Source organism: Callithrix jacchus, chromosome 13 (genome assembly GCF_049354715.1).
Source record: "Callithrix jacchus isolate 240 chromosome 13, calJac240_pri, whole genome shotgun sequence".
Lineage (NCBI taxonomy): Eukaryota > Metazoa > Chordata > Mammalia > Primates > Cebidae > Callithrix > Callithrix jacchus.
In genome coordinates this window covers 25,983,112-26,008,634 of record NC_133514.1, presented here as the reverse complement: position 1 = coordinate 26,008,634, position 25,523 = coordinate 25,983,112, and the positions used below count along the sequence as shown (strand labels likewise).

At 34.9% G+C, this 25,523-nt stretch overlaps 1 protein-coding gene across 8 annotated transcripts in view; it reads left to right on the top strand.

Moving 5' to 3' along the window:
* Positions 1–25,523, top strand: part of TUSC3 (tumor suppressor candidate 3) — a 205,419-nt gene that overhangs the window by 74,242 nt on the left and 105,654 nt on the right. For all 8 annotated transcript variants that reach the window (XR_013525572.1, XR_008475907.2, XR_013525573.1 and 5 more), the window contains exons 3-5: positions 14,197–14,314; positions 20,213–20,353; positions 23,964–24,104. Coding sequence is in view for 4 of the 8 variants with exons in the window: in XM_008979244.5 (XP_008977492.1) it covers positions 14,197–14,314; positions 20,213–20,353; positions 23,964–24,104 (400 nt within the window). In the remaining 4 variants the exon portion in view is untranslated. The remainder of the gene's footprint in view (positions 1–14,196; positions 14,315–20,212; positions 20,354–23,963; positions 24,105–25,523) is intronic.

Below are 25,523 nucleotides of genomic sequence, written 5' to 3'. Positions count from 1 at the left end.
CCTTACAGTGGTGTGTATTCTGATTCTGAGGTAATTTATGTTTCCATAGGTCCCTTAATTTCCATGACTTGTTTCTCTGTTTCACTTTATCCCAAGCCACTAATACCTGTCTGCTTCTTCTAAGTTGTTTCCACTCCCCACAAAGTGGTGCATTCTTAAGACTGCCGTGTTTGTTCCTGTGTACTTCCAAGCCCCTTTCTTTATGTTGTGTGGGAGCCAGTTTTCTTACCCACCAAGTTGTAGACCTGCTCTCAGTGTTTTCCAATTCATCTAAGATTCTCACTTTCTTGGGGTGATTTTCCCTCATGTGTTTTACGTCTGCCGGGATCCCTTATTCCTTTTTCCCCCTACAGTCTCCACCTTATTTCCTATTCTTGCATGGATTACTGAAGTTGTAGATACTCATTTCTTCACTTCCATGTACATTTATATTCTGTAGGATTTTTTTTTATCTCAGTTCCTATATTGGCATTAGTAGTTTTGTTTATACTTTTGGTAGAATGACATGGAATTTGGAATTCTTTGTTGGTTATCATTATCCTGCAGGAACTCAGTAATTTTCCAGGTATAGTTTTAATCTTAGTGGGAGAAATTGGAATCTGACCAAAAATAAGTAAGTTTTTTGAGGACACTCTATTTTTCTTTCTTTCCTTTCCTTTCTTTTTTTTTCTCCTTTCCTTTCCTTTTCTTTCGACCCGAGTCTCACTCTGTCACCCTGGCTGGAGTGCCGTAGCATCTCAGCTCACTGCAACTTCTGCCTTCTAGGCTCAAATGATTCTCCTGCCTCAGCCTCATGAGTAGCTGGGATTACAGACAGGTGCCACCATGCCTGGCTAATTTTTGTGTTTAATTTTGTATTTAATGGCCAGGCTGGTCTTGAACCCCAACCTCAAGTGATTCACCTGCCTTGGCCTCCCAAAGTGCTGGGATTATAGGTGTCAGCCACTGTGCCTGGCTGAGGAAAAACTATCATAATAGTATTACAGTAATGATGATGATCATGTGTTGATGCTAGATCACATGATTTTCAGTGCTTTGGGCTTTCTGTGTGCTTAGTAGGATTTTATTGAATGAAATGTATGAGAATTTTTTCATATTGATGAAAAATTCGTTGAAAAGTTTCCTTGTTACTCATTTACAGGAGTAAATACAGTATAAAACAGTGCTTTATTTCTCAAAAATGCTTTATTTATATGGGTTATAACTGAAATGAAAAAATGACTTTTAAAAGTATAGTCTTGAGAGCTACACTTAAGCATTTAAATTAAAGATAAACCTTTCTGCATTTTTATATCTAAAGCTACCACTATTTATAATAAAGTCATACATTACAATTTTTGTATTATTTTTTAAGCATTTGTCCTTGGTTTCCATTAGTTTATTTTATATTAGCCATTTAACATATGAGGCGAGATTTACTAATTTTCATGGTCTCAGACCTTAGACCTCAAATAATTTCTTAGATGCATAGGAATCCTTGTTTTTTTTGGACCCATGAGGATGACTTAGTCTAGTCAATACAAGTAAAACCATTTCAGATGTAGTCCTTTATTGTGATAGGTTGTTGTCTTTGTCACCATAGTACAATGAACAAAGTAATATTCTTTTTATTTATCAGAAGATAGTGATTATGATGAACCCATGCAGAAGAGTTAACACAGCAGGCCTGAGATTGTTATCCGACCAGGGGAGCTCCCAAGGTTGGCCCTTGCCTGCCATGTGGGAACTTGGGTTTTGGGAATTTTCCCACTAGTCCTTAGCTGATAAGGGTTTTTCACTGTCCCTGAACTGTTTACAATGTGGTTAATAATGCTGAACATCTGCTTTCCTTGTGTGAGTCTGGAATTCTGTCACCTGCTATACAGAGGGCATCTACATGACCAGCCTTCTTGGGCACTGGATCTGTAATGAATCTTCCCTGGTATACAACACTTTACATGTGTCACAACGGAATTGATCCTGTGTGACTTGACAGAGAGTCACTTTTGGAAGCTTATCTAGTTCACTTCAGCTGTACCATGTGCCTTTTCCCTCTGCTGATTTTGCTTCATATCCTTTCACTATAATAAATCTCAGCCATGAAGGTGACCGTGTGCTGATTCCTCTGAGTCCTCTTAGTGAATCGCCAAACCTGGTGATGGTACTGGGGACCCCCAACACAGAACCTTTGAATAATTCTGAAATGTTTTCTCCTGGCAAGAAGTTATATATTTAATATTCATGTTAGTTTTTGTTTAATTTTTCAGATCTTTAGAATAAGCTTCCCCCACCCCTTAGGAATTTTAAATAGAACTAGAGACAAAAGAAATTCATTTTATACATTTGTGGCTTTTTACCATGGAACTGGATACTAGTATGGTGATATTATATTGATACTGGCATATATTTTCCACAGATTTTTATTGAATGGTCATTATGTATAGGTATTGTGCTGGATCCTAGGGGAGGTGATGTCAAACAAACTGACCTGGCTGCTGCTCTCATGATCTCAGAGTCTAGTTTGTAAATGTCATGTAGGAAAAGTACAGAGATTTATGAGAGGACTCTGATCTTTTCTGTTAATTTGTGTGTTCAAAAAGATTTATTTAAAGAGTGACAACTAAAGTGTTAAGATATACAGGAAGAGTAGGAATTCATGAGGCATGTTTATCTGCTCCCATGTATTAGACATACCTGTGCTTTTTATACAGAGTATGTCGTGTATTGTGTGCCATGTGTGCTCTGTAGCTGTAGAAAAGTTGGGTTGAGAAGAAGAAAGGAATTTCACAGAAATCCTATAAAGAGCCTAGTGGTCAAGAGATCGAGACCATCCTGGTCAACCTAGTGAAACCTCGTCTCTACTAAAAATAGAAAAATTAGCTGGGCATTGTGGCGCACGCCTGTAGTCCCAGCTACTTGGGAGGCTGAGGCAGGAGAATTGCTTGAACCCAGGAGGCGGAGGTTGCCGTGAGCCGAGATTGTGCCATTGCACTCCAGCCTGGGTAACGAGAGCAAAACTCTGTCTCAGAAAAAAAAAAAGAGTAAGCCTAGTTTATCAAAGGAAATTTTTTTAAAACTGGGTCTGTTGCAGAGAGTGAGAGGGGAAGTAACTTGAAATAAGGTCTGAAAATGCAAATACTCAATGAATTTTAAGCTAGATGATGGACATCCAAAGGTTTGCATAACGCTTTGCCATTTACTAGAGAGTTTGTTATGCCTCATGTTTTTAACCTGATGACAGTTCTTAGAACTTACTAGTATTGTCATGATACAAAGGTGAAAATAAAGTAAATGTGACTTTCTCAGATTTACACATTATAACATGGAAAGCCAGTATACAAGGCCAGATTTTCTGTATTCCTGCCTTATCTGTGTTCTTTACTTGGCCACATCATAATAGTAGAAGATATAGTAGTAGTACATTGTTTGTTATGTTAAAAGTGTTGGGTTATTTTATATGTATCTAAAGGCCTTGCCAAAAATCCAAACAAAAAGAGACATGAGAAAACTTTTGGAAGTGATGGATATGTTTATTAACTTGACTGTGGTGGAGGTAACATGAGTGTGTACAAATGTTTACAATCACCAAATTTTACCCATTGTAGACATTAATTGTGTGGGTTTTTTCATACGCTAATTATACTTCAGTAAAGCTCTGGGGAAAAGAATAGTCTAAGAACATTCCTTCAGTATTTAACATAAGACATTCCTATGGTAACCTGGCAGTTCATTAATAAAATTAGAGATGCCTGGAACAATATTACTGGGTAGAAAAGTTGTTAGTAATGGAATTTTGTAATATCACAATATAGATCTCTCTCAACGTATAATATATAAAGCATATACTCAAATAGTTTACTGGTTAATCAGTGGTTCAAGAATTACTTAAAAATAGTATGTGAATCTCTATGCCTTTTATTCAGTTCGAGAATATACCAACTCCTCTAAAAATAGTCTATTAAAAATAAGTTCGATGAGAAAAGTTAAAAAAATGAAGACAAATTAAATAAGTATAAATACATAAAAGAATTCCTGGCATATGCAAAACCTCCATGAATGTTTCTTGTGATGGTAATACTTTCAGTTGACTAGATAAGACATAATCTCCATCTTTTGTGACACAGTTTCTATAATCTTGCATCTGCCTTTTTGATTCATTAAAACAAAGGTCTTTAAAGTCAGCATACATTCTATTCTTTACCACATGAAGCTAAAGCATAGATTTTCTGGGAAATCCTGCAGGATTTAAGGTGTGAGTTAATGCTTTCCTCATTTTGACTTGTCAGGTTTGACAATATATGTATGCATTTGTTTAACAGATATTTGTTGAGTATCATAGTTCCTGGGCATGTTATCATAAACAAGGTTTACACTGCTTTGTTTTGTATTTATTATTGAAGATGATAAGTGTTACCCTAATAGATTGAAGTATCTTGAGCAATGGCCTGTATGTTTTATCTCTTCAAAACATTGAATTAATTCCCCCATTTTTTCATTTATTTATTAATTATTTGTCATTAGTTGTACAAATGTTAAATACATATTATAATCATATGCATATGTGGTATGTAAATGACACGGTTTGGCTGTGTCCCACACAAATCTCATCTTGATTTGTTTCCATAATCCCCACGTGTTGTGGGAGGGACACTGTGGAAAGTAATTGCATCTTGGGGGCAATACCCCCATGTTGTTCTCATAATATTGAGTTCTCATGAGACCTGATGGCTTTGTAAGGGACTCTTCTCTCTTTGATTGGCGTTCCTTCCTGCTGCCATGTGAAGAAGGTGCCGTGCTTCCCCTTTGCCTGACGGCATGATCGTATTTCTAAGGCTTCCCCAGGCATGCTGAACTGTGTGTCAATTAAACCTCTTTTCTTTATAAATTACCCTGTTTTGGGTATATCTTTATTAGAAGCATGAAGTGGCTTAATACAGTAAGAAAACTTAAGTGAACAATGTGTGAATTGATTTTCTTACTACATTGTATAGCAATCTTTTTGGTTATCACATTTAAGCATTTTATTTATTTATTTTGATTTTTATTATTTATTTATTTATTTATTTATTTTAGAGATAGGGTCTCACTGTGTTGACCAGACTGGTCTCGAACTCCTAACCTCAGGTTATCCACCCACCTTGGCCTCCCAAAGTGCTGGGATTACAAGCGTGAGCCACTGCACCTAGCACATTTAAGCATTTAGGGTTTTTTTTTTTAAAACGAGAACTAAAATTCCTTTGATTTTCAAAAACTGAGTGCTAACTGCATATTCTATACTGTTCAACGTATTTTATGTTCATATACACTTCTGCTTTAAAGTATGTATTTGGATTACATATGTTATATTAGAATTATTTTCCAAGGAAAGATCTACTTAGGTCTGAGGAAGAAAATGGATGCGCAGGAATCAGCTTTAAGAAATACAACCTCTTTAATTTATCTTACATCTAGTGAATTAGTCAGTTATAATATGGTAGTGAACTGTTGATTTCTCAGCTCTTTAGAGGCCTTGAGTCTGTTTAATATATTTCATTATATTCAGCTGTGCTTTGACTATGTGCAGCACAACCAGAGAAGCAACTCTGTTAAAAATCTTTGTTCAGGGTGTTATCAATTATTTTTTCTTCTCAGGGTACCAGAACCTTAAGTAATAGGTCTGCTCACTCCAGATCTATCTATATCACTGTCTGTAGAATTTTTTTTTTTATTTAGGGTTTTATTATGGCATACTTTGGAATAACTAATAGCTATTTAAGTACAATTCATTTTACATATGTAACTATAAAGACATACAGTGGTATTTTCATATGAATCTGCTCCAAGAAGTTTGACTAACATTAAAAAGAGAAGCTATACTTCTGAAAACATCTCTTTAAAAATTATATTCATCATGGGAAATATATTAAATATGTAGGACTAGAGATAAGATAATTCTTTTTAGTTTTACATAACCTTTTAAAAAGCATTATAACATAAAAAATTGTAGCAGTTAGATTAAGTGATTTTTTTTTCCTCCATAATAAAATATGGAGAAGATTTAGTATAACACATTTAACAGAACAGTGCCCTGCAGTTATGGCTTAAGCCTTTCTGGATCCTTTTGACGCAGTGTGACTGCCCTCTTCAGGCTGCATATGTATGTATTAGAATTCACAGCATTCCCTACGTTCATAAAGTTAGGCCTTTAATATTAGTATAAACTACCAAAACAAAATATTTTTTAGTGAATAGAGTTGGTTATAGAGTACTTATTTTAGTTAAGTGCTTGGGGTATTTGTGATTTTTAACTGCTAGTTTCAGATGGTTGTGAGGTCAGAAGTGTGCTAATATGCATTCATAATGTCATTTTGCTCATCAGTCCAAACTGACAGAAACATGCAAGAATCTGCTGAATTTCTATATCTGTCATTAGATAGACTTATTCTGTCCCCTATTAAACATGAAGTTGGAATACGGAGGGCACAGAGGGAATAATGGGGAAAGCACAGGGTCTCTGTTATTGGGGCACATTTTTTTCCTCATGAATCTTTTATACTCTGAAGAGATAACACTAATATTAAAATACATATTTCTTGGGCTCATTTATTTATTTTTAATGACATATAGATCTGTTTACTCATCCTATTTCTACTGAATTACACCCAACAGAAGAAAGCCCCCATTTCCTTTGTCAGTATTAAATTTTCTCTAAGCGTTGTATTTGAGTAAAGAAAACGTAATTTGCTTTGGCTCCTATGGAATTCTTTATTCTAGCCAGAGCTATTCCTAAGTATATTGTCTAGAGTATTTTACTGGCTGCTATGGCCTGCTAGGTGGCAATGGAGAATTTGTGTGAAATAGGTCACATCTTCATTTTATAATATTTTAATAGCCTCATATGTTTTCCCAACCAGGCCATTAGAGTAACATTGAAAGTGGGTTCCAACCCTTCATTTTCTTCTCCTCCAGTATATCATACATATTGTTGGGACGTACAGCATTCTGATGGAGTGTTTTGCATAATCCACTTCTTTCAGAAGTACTTGTTTACTATTTACAGAATAAAAGCTGGGTCCTATTTATCTTTGTACTAGTTCCAGTCTTTCTGTTCTAATCTGAAGATTATATTCTAGTACTTGAACACATAATACACATTTCAGACTGGGTAGTCTTTGTTTATACTCTTTCTGTTACCTTTCTTTTCTCTCCCTGTCCCTTCTTGCTTGTTTTAAGTGTGATCCTTCCAGACATAACTCCATTATTTTCCAATTTTTTTTACACTCACACTTTGTCTAACTGTTCCAGCTCACTATGATCTCATCCTTTTCTGTATGCTATATAGCACCTACAATCTGGATTCCTCTTTAAAATAAATATATACACCTTCTTTATGTACTAGAGTGCATGTCTACTAACCTCTTAAAGGTAGAGAATGTAAGGTATACTTTGTTATTGCAGCACATATGAAATTGTTGAGTATAAATATCACTGAAGATTAAGATCTGGATTCTACATTTGTTATGAAGTTGTCATTACTAAGATTATCACATGATAGTTTAGTCATTATAACCTTTGAGTCATGACCACTCTTCCTTTGACAAACACCCTATGTTTGTGATAGTACACAGATTTAAAATTTCATTTTTTCTCCCCCGCAACACCATAACTAGAGTAAAGGAAATTTGCCTTAAAAGAGACATTATCAATGACATAAATCTCACTAAATGAGTTTTAGACTCTCTAGAATTGAGAAACTTTAATGTGATAAACTTGGCTTTAGGGTATTTATGATACACTGACTGGTTAGGAAAGCATATTATTCATTATCATTATCATTGTACCTTTATTAAATGCCACTTCTATACTAGATCCTAGGCATTGGATAACCAGTATGTGTAAGACCAGCTGTGCCTAAAATCAGTAGTGCCACACAGTCACTGAGAATTTCTGTTTCAGACAGCTGCATCAACAAGTATTGTAAATGTAGAGATTTGAAGTGACTCCTGAAGGAGATCAGTTTTTGAGCAAGATTCTGAAAGAAGGGATGACATTCTAGGTGAAGTATTTCATGCATGTGCTAAGAATGGACAGAGTATGTTTATGAAACAGACTCTTCCAGTGTGGTATTTTTATAAAGTCATAAATTATGTAAGTTGTGGCTAAGGTATGGAGGATTTTGACTTTTATTCTTTTCATCATCTTCATTATGTAGGTAGTGGGGAACATTTTTGGATTTTGGAATAGAGGCTGGAATCTACAGATTGGTTATTGGGAAATCAAATATGAAGAAGTAGAGTAATAGGGAGTACAGAGTTTGAAGGCAAATTGAATTCATGTTTTTTGACTCCTCATTACTCTATCACATTTTCTTTTTACATTTTTTCTTAATTTTATTTTAGTATTCAATATTTGTATTATGCTAAAAGTCTTCAGATTATAGTACAGTTCGTATTTAACCCTCTTAAAACATAATATTTTAATCAAAACAATGTTATGTGCTCCTTGTTTATGAAAAGGAACTGCAAAGGAGGCCCTTGCACTCATCTGGTTTGCACACATGTAGGCCAGGCCAGAAATGATTACTGTTACTGCTTCATGAGGTTTTTTTTTTGTGTTGTTTTTAAGAAATACCTCTAAGTGTTTACATACTTGCTATGATAGGTGATATGTAACTCACTTCACCTTTTACTGATTTTTATTTCTTCATTTATCATTGTAACAGTAAATAACATCTTTGTGTTTCTTGTTCATTAACACTGGATGATTTTTTTTGATTCACTAATTAGTGGTATGAAGATTAGTAAGCATACTCTCCCCCTTAACCTCTTCTTCTTCTCTTTACCTGCCAAATTCTGTTGGCTATCCTATATTTTATGTCCATTTCATACTGTAACCATATTTATTATATCTGTGCTCTGCCTATAGGTTGATTTAGAAAGTTAAAAGGGAATGAACAGCATTTACATTATTATTAATGCATAAACAGCATCGGTGACAAAGTAGTAGGTTATCATTATGATTCCTTTTCTATAGTGCCATTGTTTATAACCCCTGACCCACCCAAAAGAATATACTCAAATAATCTTGCCCATCACCAGTTGATTGAAATTATGATACATTTTTATATGCTGCCTATTTGGACCTTGTCTCTTATGTTCATTTTTTTGTTTTTATTTTTCCTATTGTGGAAATAAATACGATTTTCTTATAATATGTTCTATCTCTTTATGATTCTAATAATTATGTAGGATCTTTCCATCTTGATGGCTAAATTCCTATTCTACATTATATTGGTTGCATCATAGCTTCACATACTACAGCCTTTTTACATCTTCTCCTCTTCCTACCTCACTACATTTATAGTAGCCTCTTTTTCCTCTCTTACAGTGCTCTATCATAGTCCTAAGTTTTCGTAGTTTTTCATTCATACTACCTTTTCTATCAATTATATCTTTTTTTTTTTTGGAGGGGGGAGGAAGGGAGGGAAGAAGGACGGTAGGGAGGAAGGAAGGGATGAAGGAAGGAAGGAAGGAAGGGAGAAAGTGGGGAGGGAGGGAGGGAGGGAAGGGAGGAAGGAAATCAAGCAATGAGAGAGACATTGCCGACCTGAATCTAGAGGTTTACAAGTTGATTTTTTTTTGAGAGAAGGAAAGGAAAAAAAAAAAAAAAAAAGTAAAGGAGAGGAAGAAAGAGGAAGAGAAAGAGGGAGAGTAAATGGAAATATTGCTTTATTTTGAAAAAACTTGGGTATTAATAATGGCCAATCAATGTTTCATTTAAACTAATGGGTAGGTGTGATGTGGTATTGACAAGAATGTATATTTTGTGTATTTGAAGTGGAGAGCTCTATAAATATTTATTAAGTTTACTTGTTCCGGATCTGAGTTCGAGTCCTTGATATCCTTATTAATTTTCTGTCTCATTGAATCTAAGTCTCGTATCTGGGTGTTAGGATTGTTAGCTCTTGTTGTTGCATTGATCCTTTTACCACTATATCTTTGTTGCTTTAAAATCTATTTTATCCGATACGAGAATTGTAACTCCTGCTTTTTGTTTATTTATTATTTATTTTTGCTCTCCATTTGGTTGGTAAATCTTTCTCCATCCCTTTGAGTCTTTGTGTATCCTTGCATGTGAAACAGGTCTGGATGTAACATGCCATTGGGTTTTGGCTGTGTCTTTTGATTGGGGGATTTAGTCAATTTATATTTAGGGTTACTGCCATTTGATGTTGACCGGCTGTTTTATCCATTCGTTGGTGTAAATTCTTCTTTATGTTGATGCTCTTTACTTTTTGGTATATTTTTAGAAAGGCTAATACTGGTTGTTTCTTTCTGTGTGTAATGCTTCTTTCAGAAGCTCTTGTAAAGCAGGCCTGGTGGTAATAAAATCTCTGAGTACTTGCTTGTTCATAAAAGATTTTATTTTTCCTTCAGTTGTGAAGCTTAGTTTGGCTGGATATGAAATTCTGGGCTGAAGGTTCTGTTCTTTGAGGATGTTGAATATTGGCCCCCACTCTCTTCTGGCTTGTAGAGTTTCTGCTGAGAGATCTGCTGTCAAGTCTGATAGGCTTGCCTTTGTGGGTAACCTGACCTTTCTCTCTGGCTGCCCTTAGTATTTTCTCCTTTGTTTCAACCCTGGTGAATCTAACGATTATGTGCCTTGGGGTTGCTCTTCTTGAGGAATATCTTTGTGGTGTTCTCTGTATTACCTGGGGTTGAATGTTGACCTGCTTTGCTAGTTGTGGAAAATTTTCCTGAATAATATCCTGAAGGGTATTTTCCAGCTTGGATTCATTCTCTCTGTCGCATTCAGGTACACCTATCAAACGTAAATTTGGTCTTTTCACATAGTCCCACATTTCTTGGAGACTTTGCTCATTCCTTTTTATCCTTTTTTCTCTAATCTTTTCTTCGCATTTTATTTCATTAAGTTGGACTTTGACTTCTGTTATCCCTTCTTCTGCTTGAACAATTCCAGTGTTTAAACCTGTGCATACTTCTTGGAGTTCCTGTATTGTATTCTTCAGTTCCATTATTTCACTCATACTCCTCTCTAAGTTGTCTATTCTCAATAGGATTTCATCAAACTTTTTTTCAAAGTTCCTAGTTTCTTTACGTTGGGCTACAACACGTTCTTTTAACTCACCGAAGTTTGTTATTAACCATTCCTTGAAGAGTGATTCTGTCATCAGGATGCGCTCGTTCTCCATCAAGCCTTGTTCCATTGTTGATGTGGAACTGTGATCATCTTTAGAGGGAGAGGCGTTCTGACTTTGAGTATTCTCAGCTTTTTTACGCTGGTTTCTTCCCGTCATTGTAAATTTATCCTCCTGTCATCTTTGAATTTACCCACTTTCAGATTAGGTCTCTTGAGTGGACTTCCAGGTTGTTAGTTCCCAGGGCCAGAGCAGCAGCGTTAAAATGGATGGTGCTTTTCTGCCCAGGATTCTCCTGTCTGGCTTCCTTCTTCTGTCTGTAGTAGGTGACTCTGCCTCCCGGGGCTCCAAACCTCGGTCAGAAGGGGAACCGGTCCCGTTTACTCTGCGCTGAGCGCTGCCTCGCCGAGGTGCCGTCACTGCCGCTGCGCCGGGCTCTGGTGTTGTGTTGGGGGCCCGTGTGGGTCCTCGGAACCTGTTTACTCTGCTCCGAGAGCTGCCGCGCCGAGGTGCCGGAGGAACCGCTGCGCTGGCCACGAGAGTCACACTGGCCACCCGTGTGTTTCCTCCACTGGGGGATCTTCTGCTCCGTGAGCGACCAGAATTTGTCTGAAAGTGTGGTGTCCTTTAGTTCTCCGCGCCTTCCCTGAGAGCTGCAATCCCTGGATGTTAGCGATTGGCCATCTTGGATCGTTCCCCCTCAATTATATCTTAAGGTTATTCTCTAAGAATGTGGGAGTAAATTTCAGATTGCTTACATTTCCATGAACATGTTTATTTCAAACTTAATTATTTGTCTCAATATCCAATTCCAAATAGAAAATATTCTGAAGGAATTCTTCTGTTTGCTGTCATCTAGTGTTGGTATTGAGCAATCCAGTCCCAATCTAATTGCTTGCCCTTGTTGAGGAAAATTTTTCTCTGAAAACTTTAGGATCTCCTTTTTATCCATAGTGTTCTGCTATATAACAGTATTTCTCTAGATTGTTCTTTTCTCATTCCTCTTATTCAGAACTGGGAAATGATTTTAATTTGAAGATTTAAAATCCTTTGTTTCCAGAAATATGATTTTCTCTGTTTTGTCTCTCTTCTATTTTTGGGACACCTGTTTGAAAAAGGACTTACTGGATTATATCTCTAGGTCCTTCTCCTTCCCTCATATATTCCACCTATGTCCTTTTTGTTCTGTGAATTTTGTGTGACTCTGTCTTCTAATGTTGGTGTTTTATTTGCGTAGTCATATTTGAAATGTATATAAGTGCTCTCTCTTTTACTTTCTTTGTTCCTTTTTTATATGATGCTGTTTTTCTTTTCGTCTTCTGTGAATACTACTGAAAAAGGCAGTGTTTATGTTCTCCCTAGGTTTGTCAAGAATACGAAGGCCCGATTAGACCTGGGTAGATTCTCAGGGTGGTGTGTGCAGTGACAAGCATTAAAGAGTAAGATGTCTCCCACTGAACAAAGCATCATCTTATTATCACTTACCATAAAAACAGTAATTCCCTTAAACCTAGTGTTTCTCTTCTGTAACACAGTCACCTGTTACGTACGGGAGTCTATGAAGAACCCTTTCTGTTACCCTGTGAGACTTGGGGCATAGGGAACTGATGCAAACGAAAATGAAGTAATAGGGTCCCTTTTCTCTGACCAAGGAAACAGTAAGTAACAGGCTAGCTTGTTAGCTTATATTATATGTATGGTAAAAGCTCAGACCTTGCACAAATACTGTATTCTTGACAAATAGAATATCTTTTCTGACTTTTTCTAAGAATGTTAGTTACAATTACATTTTCTTTTTAAATTTTTTATTGTTCTTTTAGCATCTGTTTGTTTTGGGAAGTTTTTAAGAAATCACATTAGATTCTCCTCAAATATAAGTCTTTTTTTTTTTGGTGAAGGCTAACATTGGGACTGGTTGGGGAGGGGACAGAAGTTTGGTCTACTATTGAATATTAGAAGTTTAATTGTGACATCTATTTTTAGCTTCATTTTTTTTAATCTCCAGACTCTGCTGCTACTGTAGATAATATTTTTCTAGATTCTTATTGCACTGTAATCTCCTTTGAGAGTCTTAACTTCCTCCATCAAAACTTTTCACCATTTTTCAGATATTTGTGGAAATCATTCTTTCTGCTGCTGACTCTACCCAAGTCCTTTTGTTATTGTTAGATTGTACCTTTTTATTTCTTTATTTTCATTTTGGGAACAGGGAAGAGATAAACTCCAGAGAATAGTCAACCGTATAGAAGAAGCAATTTTATTTTTTAAAAGTGTCTTAGCAATAACTTGTTGCTTCTTATTTCTGTTACTGTACTTAACATCCTCCTATAAATGCCATTTTTCTGTTTCTGCTCTCTTCCTACATCTAAATATAAAGTTTTATCATCTGGAAAATTAGCAAAATATCTAATAAAAATGTGTTCAAAGAAGAAGAAATGTCTTAGAGAAGGATTTGTTGGTGGCATATGGTTTAGCTATGAAGAGAAACCTCTGCTTATTTTGGTTTGAACGTAAATGTATTTTTAGATAAATGGAATGATATATAAAGTGCAGTATAACTGTATTTACAATTTTAAAACTTCTTGTGAATTTTGTTTTTCTGTTAAGCTAAATTGCAAATATTCTTAAAAATTGGTCTTTGCATTTTACTAAACATTATTGGAAGATTGAATTTATGTGTATAGGAATGCTGCAAAATGTTTTTATTCTCTAGAATAAGAGTTGGCAAAAATTTTTATTTAAAGGACTAGACTGTGATACATGTAGTTGCTGTTTTATTGTTACAATTACTCAACTTTGCCCTTATACCACAATAGCAACTGTAAGTAATATGTAAATCAGTAAATGTGACTGTGTTGCAATAAAGCTGTATTTGTGAACATCAAAATTTGAATTTTATATAATTTTCACACCAGAGAATACTTTTTTATAACCATTTAAACTATATTTTAACAAGTATATTTCACTTGTAATTTATACAGTAACTGGCCAGTGTTTGTCCTAGAGTTGTCTGTTTTACTAATTGCTTTATAGATGCCTCAATACTGATTTGTTTCACTATGTCCCCTCATTCTTATCAGGCAAGCTAATGAAGAATATCAAATACTGGCAAACTCCTGGCGCTACTCATCTGCTTTCTGTAACAAGCTCTTCTTCAGTATGGTGGACTATGATGAGGGGACGGATGTTTTTCAACAGGTAAAAGAGTTATATCTCATTCATATATTAACATACTTGTTAGTGGGCAGTACATTTTTGTTTGGCACATAAATAGAACTCACTCATCATCTGACCCTGGGAGGCAGAGGTTGCAGTGAGCCGAGATTATGCCACTGCACTCCAGTCTGGGGGACAGAGCAAGACTCTGCCACACACCCAGACACTCTAGCGCGCGCGCGCGCACACACACACACACACACACACACACACACCCCCACACACACACCTAATTCATAAATAAGTTAAATACAGTAAGTAGTTATAATAAATTTTGTGAATGTGATTAATGTAATCATGGCTAAACTTATTTTTATCATTGTACACGTTTTTGCCGTTATGTTAAATCCGTTTTAACTATTGCATCATACAGAAAACGTGTTTTTTCAGCATGCAGTGGCAGTATACATGCATCGGTCTTATTTTGGTATTCAATTATAGGTAGTAGTATATTATAGGTAGTATTTTGCAAGATTTGTGACATTTTATATAAAATCTATTGCAAGTTTTAACTATTATTTTTTTCCAATGTGGCAGATACAGAGAATTTTACATATAAAGGATTAAATGTCTGTTTAAAAGTATTTTCTCTATGTTATGGACTGAATTATATCTCCCCCCAAATTCATAAGTTGAAGCCATAGCTTCCAGTGTGACTGTATTTGAAGATAGGGCCTTGAAGGAAGTAATTAAGGTTAAATCAGGTCCTAAAGGTGGAACCCTACTTCAGAAAGACTGATGGCCATAGAAGATGAAGAATCGAGAGCAGGAGTGCATGTGCATAGAGAAAAGGGCCATGTTAGAACACAGCAAGATGATTGCCACAAGCCAGAAGAGAAGCCTCATCTGAAACCAACTGTGTTGGCACCTTCATCTTGGACTTTGAGTCTTCAGAATTGTGAAAAATAAATTTCTGTTGTTTAAGCCATCTACTGTGGAATTTTCTGTTACAGCAACCCAAGCAAACAAATAAACTTATTTACTCAGTCTTCTCTAAGGAGCAAGGTATTGCACTTGAGATTGGAATGCTCATTATCGACGTTGTCATGGTTATATCCATCATCTTTGTTGACACCATATCGAGAGCTTACGTTCAGGCACTGTTGTAAGAGCTTCATATATATTATTTCATCTAGCTTCACAGTGAGAAAAATCTTGCTACTGGTTCCATTTCATAGATGAGGAAATAAAGAATGAAGAGATTATTGCTTGTCCCAGGTCACAAAGTTAATGTAATGTGTAACTAGAATTAAAACTCAACTGTCTGGCTTCCAGAGGCCTAGCCCTTGATCATGCTATTACCCTGGAGTTAATTTTTTAAAAAAATGTTTTTGCTATGCGAGTAATCCCTTTAAAATGCACAACTTATTGCAGTCCTGGGATTGATCCTTTTGTGTATCTTGGACTATTCAGTTTTTCTCACATGTGATACTCTTTGGCATAATGCTTACCAGGTCATGAAAAAAGCACATAGTTCTGTAAAGAATCTAGCCTGCTAACTGTAAATGTTCACCATTAGTGAGCATTTTTACTTACTTGCTTCCATATTATCTTTCTTGTGAGTTTCTAGATGAATAAAATAAATTCTGTTTGCCATTTTGCTCCTATAGTCCATATTGTATAGGAGCAATAAATTTAGCAAGAAAAACATACATAGTTCTTCTGTATAAGCAGCTTACAGATTAGGGAGCTAATATTAATCAAGGAAAATTACTGTACTATAAGAACCAAATATTACTTCATGTAACTTATAGATCTCTATGGAATCTCAGGATAATTGGCCTTAGAGATCATCAGATAGAAGTGCTCCTCGTTGTATACTTGCATCCTCCCTATCATATTGGCAAACAGTCTTCTAGGTCCAACAGGACTGCTAGAGCACGGTCTTGCAGCCCAAGTATTTACCATGACTAGACCTGTGAACTAAATGAAGGAAGTTAGCTGGGTTAGTTTAGTTTCATTGTATCGTTGTTATACCATTTTTGTTGATAATGTTATCTTTGTTTTGTTATGGTATCTAATATACTGAGTACATACTTAGCATATTAAACATCATATTTACTTTTAAAAATAGGCTTTCTCCCATTTTTATCAAAACAATGCCTTTCTTGGTATGTCTTTTTAAAAAATCCATAACAGAAACAGTCATATTTCACTTTTTAAACATATTTTTATTTCATAACTACTCTAAGAAACAAAATTGCCAAAACACCGTGATCTGATCCTTGGTGTCATTGTTGGGGAAGCAGTATGGTGTGGGTGGGGACTACAGCAGATTGGAGAGAGGACGTGCTTGACCTCAGTGGGAGAGGCACAGCTCAGTATCAGCTCTGTGGAAGAAATGTAGGCCACATGTCGCTAGATCTCTCTCAAGAAAAGACCTAAATACAAAATTTTATATGAAATTTCTCACTTTAAAACATTGACAGTTAATTCATATTTTAAAAAAAACTTTATGGGATATTGCTATCTTTGTGTTGAGTACTGAATGTAGGCTCCTGGTATATAATCGTATAAATAAATGGTTATATGTAATCATTAAATTCTATGCTTTAGACATAATTATTCTGAAGTTTGGTGTATAAGAGTTGAAGTCAGTTGTTTTTAATTGAAACATTTCCTGAGGTTAATTTGGATTCAGCAGGAATCCTGGTAGAGAACTGCTTTGTGTTTCCCAAAATCTAGCCCTTGGCTTAGCAACAAGAATTTTCATTTTAAAAGGCAGAAATGTGTAAAAGTTATAGCAGTTAATGAGTTTTATGAGGAATTTTAATCTACAAAAATGGAGAAGTATATGCTTTGCTTCACTTGAGAAACACTAAAAGATTTTTAATGCTTATTTTTTTCCAACTGACTATTAAATCATATTTTGTTGAAGTACTTTCTCTGAATTGATGTTTTAAAGTACCGTCAGCAGTAATGTGGTGTCTGAAGATAATATTAATAACAAGTACAGAAATTTGGTAATTTCTAGCTTGTTGAGGACTTACTGGGAAAGTAACTTCAGTTATATGTGATTCCGTAGGAATGGCTGAGGCTAGGTGTCTGATGATAGGCCAGTGCGTTAATGAACATGATGTGTTGGAAGAAGCTCTCAGCTAGGAAACAGGTCTATGTTGTACTCTGTTGTGGGTAGTCCTGGGGAATTGTGCACTTTTTGAGAAAAAAGACTTGGAATTATATGAGTTTTTAGGAATCTCTAAAGTTCTAGAATGTTAGGCCATAGTATGGATTTTCTGATGGTTTTCATGTGGGGAGTGAGGAAGATAGGGATTTTCAGCTTCATAATTTTGTATTTACATGGTTGCTTTAGATGTCTCTGTACATCGATGAAAGAAACACGCATGAACAGAGTATGGAATGGGAGAAGCACAGAGAAGAACAACCTGGTAATTGTGTGCCTTGTTTATTGAACATTACTAAATGTCCATTACATGGAAGCCCACTGCTGGGAAATGGAGGAAGATAGACTCCTGATGTACAGGGCCGTATAACACTTACTATATACATTAACAACATATTTTTATATATGTTATATATACATGCTATATGTTATGTGTGTGATGTTTATACTGTATTGCACGAGCTTGTGCTTACAATTCAGTCTTCTAATTAATTTAAAAAGTTTATGAAAAAAATATTGTAAAAGCCTTACGAAAATGGTAAAACCCCCTTCTCTACTAAAAATACAAAAATTAACCTGGCATGGTGGCACATGCCTATAATCCTAGCTACTTGGGAGACTGAGGTAGGAGAATTGCTTGAACCAGACCCTGGAGGCAGAGATTGCAGCGAGCCAAGATCATGCCACTGCACTCCAGCCTCAGCAACAGAGCAAGACTCCATCTCAAAAAAAGTAAGTTTTCACTGAATGGAGATAGAGTTCAGAAAGTATTATGATATCCTTGTTGGGAAGATTAAAATAAGATGATAATGTTAGAGTAAGTAGCTATGCAGACATGAGCAGGGTAGGAGAGGGTCCCCACTGCAGGTGACCATCATGTGATGGTCAGGTAGTGGTTGAACTTTTTCGCTAAAATAATAATTGATTGCAGCTGCAGGGAAAGACAGTCTTCCAGTAGGTAGGAAACACCTGCAGATGGTAATCGGCTGCTTCCTAATAAGATCTTAGGACTTAAGGGTGTAGGCTCAAGCATGCGCTCTAAGAGACAAAATGGCGGAGTTTATCTGTTAAATAACCTTTCTCTGGATACCTTTTCAGGTATTTGTTACAGCATCACCTGGTGTCTCTGAGACTGCTGTTTGTCTTAGTTCATTTTGGGCTGCCATAACAATATCTGAGGCTGGATAATTATAATGAACAGAAATTTATTTCCCACAGCATTAGAGGCTGGAAGTCTAGTATTTGTCTGCCAACATCTTGTGAGGCACTTGCTGCTGCATCACATGGCAGGCGGTGACAGTGTGCAAGAGTCAAGAGGAAGCTCAACTTGCACTTTTGTAATAGTGCTGATCCCACCCATGAGGATGGAGCCCTCATGGTCTAATCTCCTCTTAAAGGTTCCACCTTTTAATATTGCTACAATGGCAGTTAGATTTCAACATGAGTTTTGGCAGGGACAAACACTCAAACCATATCAAACAAGGACCAACTATTAATCTTTAGCCGTAGTGTATGAAGAGTACCGATGTAGATAACATGGGGCTAAATAATAGAAATTTGATTGCATTTGCAGTACTAAAAATGAGACATTTTTGATATAGAGTCATTTCTTTTGAGTATTCGCCTTGTTTGTGCTAAGTTATATGAAGCAGTATAAAATGATCTGGAGCTGTCTTGTAAATATGACTGCTGTAGTCAGAGTTCATTTATAGGGCACGAGCTGTTTTGGTCTTGACTGTATACTTGGTTATTAAACTTCGTTGTTATGGGGAACTAAGCTTTTGCTGCTGTATCATTTCTTGATGTCAACTGTGATCTAATATATGTTTATATATTGATTTTCATTTTCATTATTAGAAAATACTGAACTGTGTTGCAAATCAAAAGCTGAAAATCTCCTGGCCTTTCATTTTAAAATGTATTTTGTAATTCCTAGGCAACAGCAATTTGATCCATATATATATTTGTAGTTTATTCCTTACTGCAAGGTAACTTAATATATGTTTTTAGATATTGTATTGTTAAATAAGCAGCATTTATACTAGGGAAGTGTTCTGTTTAGTGTACTTTTAAAATAGAAATTACTCATAGAGAATATTTTTGAAATATAGCCAATTTAAGACAGTTGAGTTAATAGAGAAGTTGAACAGAAAAAGACTATTATTGAGAATTTCTTCTGCATTCTCTGGTAAATTTAACTTGTGTGGAGCAGAAATGTTGGTTTATCTTTCATAGTCATCATCATTACAAAAAAGTAAAGGCTTTACGTTTCTAATAGGGAATTCAGTTTACTTACAACTCGTTTGAAATTAATTCATTAATATGTTTATTTTTTAAATCAAATTCCAGTACTTTTTAAAAATAACTGCTTAAGAAGTGAAATAATTAATGTACTGCCAAATTGCTATGTTTCTGCTTTGCACTTTTGGTCTCTTTTTTTTACCCTAACTGTAGCATTCAAGAAGGAAAAAGAATGAAATGATTAATAAAATATAGCGAATATAATGGATAACATGAATGATGTATGTTAAATGTGAGGATTAAGAGAACTTAGTCAAATTTACCAGTTTTTTTTTTTTCATCCAGTAGTGCATTAAGATAAATACAAACAAATTTACCTCTGGAAAACCACTTGGATTTCATAGTAAATGCTGTTTTCCCCAAATTTCTATGGAGAAAAGTGTAAAATGTTGGATTAATGATATATATTGTGGGAATGATACTATATTTAGTAATTTTTATCTCATGTTTTACAGCTAAACATGAACTCTGCTCCTACATTCATGCATTTTCCTCCAAAAGGCAGACCTAAGAGAGCTGATACTTTTGACCTCCAAAGAATTGGATTTGCAGCTGAACAACTAGCAAAGTGGATTGCTGACAGAACAGATGTTCATGTATGTTTTTATTCTCTGCAGTTTTAATGATAGGCTGGTTAGTTTGGTTTTTTGGAGCATTTTAATAAGGCCACAGTATTTTTAAATTTCTCTATGGTTATTTCTCCTTGCATAGAGAAAACTATGTTCAATCACTGCAAATACATTGAACTTTGACTGTTAGGTAAATTCAGATGGTTTTTAAAATAATGGTTCATTGATATTTTAAAAGCCATTAAAAAGCACAAGATTTTAGCACAAGGTAACTTCAGAGGCTAAAAAATAATATTTCAATGGTTCATTGGTTGTAATCAAGGAAATTCTAATTAAAAAGCAAGATATATAATTTTTATCTATCTTTTGGGCAAACAGAAAAGGTTAATACCCACCTTAGAGCCATGTGGAAAAATGTCTACTCATATTTACTGCTTTTGGGTGTAACCATACTAATAGCATGTGCTATGTGTTTATGTAATTTAACTTAACAATTCCACTTCTAGGAATTTAATCTAAGGATGCAATCAAGGATGATTTAAATTTTTATCTGTAGAAATTTTGAAAATAATACTGGAAAAAATTGAATATAAATCAAATGTCTAAAAATAAGAGAATAATTAAATATACTATATCATAGCCAAAAAATGATTTGCAAGAATATTTTACCTAGAATGAAGCTCAAGGTATAAAAAGTTTAAAGTAGGTTAGACAAATAGTATTAGTTGATAGTATGATCTATTAGTTTGTTATAAAGTGTAACTGTGAGTATAGATAGATATAAATAGTTTATTATGGGAAGAAGTGAACCAAAATGTTGATGGTAGTTAATACTTACTTGGGGATTTTATGGCCATTTTTTTTCTCTCTGCTCACAACTATTTTCAATAGTAAATAATTGGAATCAGTTATTAAAAAAAAAAAAAGTTCATGGTGGCAGTAATACAGAAGCATTAATTTTTACCATAAGATATAAACACATTTCTGAGTCAAGGTGGTAATCTTTCATATGGTACCACTGTCGTAAAGTTACATCATTGGTTTTAATGACATTTTGGTGACTAAACTTACTTCCTGATGCTTGGCATTTTTTAATGATTTGGCAAATATTTTGCTATGCAGTGCATCATTTAATTGGTGCTAGACATTTAAGAGTAATATTGAAAGTGTACTCTTTTTTTCCTTTTAAGAAATGTTAAATTTTAATCAGAAATTATTCTAACCTACCTCTTTAGCAAACTTATGCATTTAGTCAATAGATATACTTTGGAAAAAAAAAAACTATATGTGGATAGAATTTCTAAAATTTTTTTAGAAATGAAAATAATACAGTGCCAATGTATACCCTTTATTCAGGTTTAATTGTTAACATTTCACTCCATTTGCTTTGTGATTGTCATTCTCCCCGCTACACCCATGTCTCTTCACCTCTCTCCACACACACAGACACATACGCACAATTTTATTTTTCTGAAAAAAAAAATTGGGGCGAATTGCATATTGAAAGAAATAAGCAAAGCATAGTTATCAACTTCACAGATTTACATTTACATAATACTTTTATTAGAGCTACCACTAACCATATTACAATTTTGTCAAGTGACCTAATATCCTTTACATTTTCCACCTTTAGTACAAGATAGAGTTAGATATTTCATTTCATTGTCCTGTCTTTTAAGCTTCTTTTAATCTGGAATATTTCTATAACCTACCTTTTTTCTTTAAAAACATTGACACTTTGAACAATATAGTCCTTTGATGCATTATGATCTTTATTTGATCTGCCTCATGTTTGCTCATGGTTGACTTCTGCTTATGCATTCTTGAATATAATACTACATAGGCCATGTTCTATTTTAATCACCTCTATAGGCATGTAAAGTTCATCTGTCCTTCACTGGTGATACGAATTTCAAATATCTGATCAAGATGTTTACCATTTTTTCACTGTATAATTACTGTTATTTTTGTCCTCCTTCATAATTAATAAGCTGTCTATGTGGAGATACCTTAAGATTATGTAGATATCCTGTTCAAAAATTTTTTTTTAAGTTAGCATACATTGATGATTCTTGCCTGTCACGGGTTTTACCATTCTGATTACAAAATGATGTTTCCAGTAGTTGCTCTTTCTTCATATTTGTAGTTGGCCCTCGGCATTCTCCTGTAAGCAAGAGCCCCACTCTATTGATCCATCCATCATTCCATCCTTCAATCCATCCATCCATTCATCCATCCTTCAGTTATCTGTCATTGGTATGAACTTATGAATTGTGATTTGTATTATAAATAATTTTATATATTTTTATATTTGCTGTGTATTTTGGATTTTGACATTCTAAAAAAAAAATCTTTCTGGCTGGGGAGAGTATACCGCTCTTGGGGGTAGCCAGTTCTTAAAGATAACAAGCCCTCAACCAGGAGCAAGTCTTTGATATGCAGCTAACCAGTCCATAGCCACACTCTCTCTCTCTCTTGTCCATACAAGAGAGAGGAGACAATATTCCTCTGCCTTAATCATCTCAGGACCAAGTACCAGACAGCTAGAGACCACTCCTGTAGTTCAAAGCCCACCAAAATTATTTAAACTAGTCAATCCTAAAGTGTTTACTCTGCCCTGCCTTGCCTTTCCTATGGAAATTCCTGATACCTTACACTAAAATGAACTCCAGATGGATTAAAGACTTAAACATAAGACCTAAAACTATAAAAACCCTAGAAGAAAACCTAGGCAAAACCATTCAGGACATAGGCATAGGCAAGGACTTCATGACTAAAACACCAAAAACATTGGCAACAAAAGCCAAAATAGACAAATGGGATCTATAAACTCCAGAGCTTCTGCACAGCAGAAAAAACAATCATTAAAGTGAACTGGCAGCCCACAGAATGGGAAAAAATTTTTGCCATCTACCCATCTGACAAAGGGCTAATACTCAGAATCTATAAAGAACTAAAACAGATTTACAAGAAAAAAACAGACCCATTCAAAAGTGGGCAAAGGACATGAACAGGGACTTTTCAAAAGAAGACATATATGAGGACAAGAAACATGAAAAAGTGCTCATCATCATTGGTCATTAGAGAAATGCAAATCAAAACCACATTGGATACCATCTCACACCAGTTATTTGCAATTAAATTTTTCTACAGATACTTATAGCTAGTGTGTCTATATACATACATATACATACATATATGTATATGTATGTATATGAGTATATATATGTATATGTATGTATATAGACACACTAGCTATAAGTATATCTATATATGGGACTCTTGCAACTTAAAAAGAGAAAACCCAATTAAAAATGGGCAAAGCATCTGAATGGGCATTTCTGCAAGGAAAATATAGAAATAGCCAATAAGTACATGAAAAGATGCTCAGCATTGTTAGTCATCAGGGAAGTGCAGAGTTGTTTTACCTAGTCATTATGTTTTAAGGCATGTATCTTTGACTCATAAAGAGAATGAAAATATTGTTAATGTCACATATGAAACATTGGGTGGCATGTTTCTGAGTTCTTTGTTGAAAATTAGGAGGACTAGAATATGATCAAGGCTAGAATTATGATCAAGAGAAAAATTTTGTTATTTTTCTTTCACTTTTAAAATTTCCATTGCATTTTTGCAGATTCGGGTTTTCAGACCACCAAACTACTCTGGTACCATTGCTTTGGCCCTGTTAGTGTCGCTTGTTGGAGGTTTGCTTTATTTGAGAAGGAACAACTTGGAGTTCATCTATAACAAGACTGGTTGGGCCATGGTGTCTCTGGTATGTTAATGCATTGTGCTTTTTTTTGTCCTATTCTTTGTATGATGGTATAAGTTGTATAGTATTAACACAGTGAGCCAGATTATAACTATAATAGACTATAATTCAAGTCTGAATGAGAAGTAACTGTTTAGAACTTGGATAATGTAGTTTAAGTTTTCTGTCAGTCAAAACTATGCTATCTTCTTTCTGCTTTTCACTACTAAATACAATGTTCCTCTGTACTTGGCACAAGTGCTAAATAAGTACATGTTGAATACCTCTAGAAATAATGTAAGTTTTGATCAGAATTAATAGCTCAGAGTAATTTGCAGGTGGTTTGGAAATTCAGCAATTTCTGAATTTCTCATTCAGCTATTTCTTTTCTGACAGCTGTTTCTTGTGTCTCTTCTATGTGACTGATATTTGTTAGATACTGGGGATATAAAGTTAAGAAATAGACTGCGTGTGAGAAATGCCTTGTGGGGATAGAGAGGAATCGACAAATGGAGTAAGTTTATTATGTGTTATGATGGTAGTAAGCAACAGAGGATTACAGGAATACATAGAAAGACACCTAACCTAGAGTAAAGGAAAGACAGGCTTCCCAGATTGTGACATGAGCTGAATTTTGTAGAACAAATGAAATTCCAAAGTCGGTAAGACCAAGTATTCAACATAAGTGAAGCCTGGGATATTCAGAGAACCATAGTTCTGTGTGACTGGAGGAATGATAGATGGCAAGGCAGAAGGGGTCAGAGATGACACTAGAGTTCAACAGTTTGCAACTCACAGCTAATAGCCAAAAATTATTAGGATTTTTATACACATAACAATTTAGGTATAATTGAAAATAAAATCTCCTTCACAGTAGGAAGGAAAAATATAAGGTACTTAAAAATAAATCTAGCAAAAATTGCATGCAGTATTTATAAATAGAAACTTGAAATTGAGAATAGATACATACACATATACGTATAGATATGTATTATGTCTGTAATATAATACAGAGTGAGACTCTGTCTCCAAAAAACAAAAAAATGTTATTAAAGATACAATGACTATGTATTATAACTACAATGTGTTATAACTATAATAACGTAATACATTGTTTACAGCTAATTGTCAGTTTGTTTCTTTTGCTTTCTTGCAATAGCCCTTCATCCTTTCCATCATGTTTTCACCAAAAAATTAGGGGTCTTGATGAGTAAGTTGGAAGTGATAGGACACACTGAGAAGTAGCCCAGGCAAGAGTCACCTTGAAGCAATTTCATTTTCTGCAACAATACCTTGAGCTTAGAAATTCAAATAGAACCTCTGTGGCTTTCTAGTAGATAGTCAAAATATAAATTAAATGTTTGGTCTTTTAAGAGCAAGGGAGATAAGATTTTTTAAAGAAAGTTTCTTAATGTTTTTTTTTTCACTTTTGATCAATAAGTT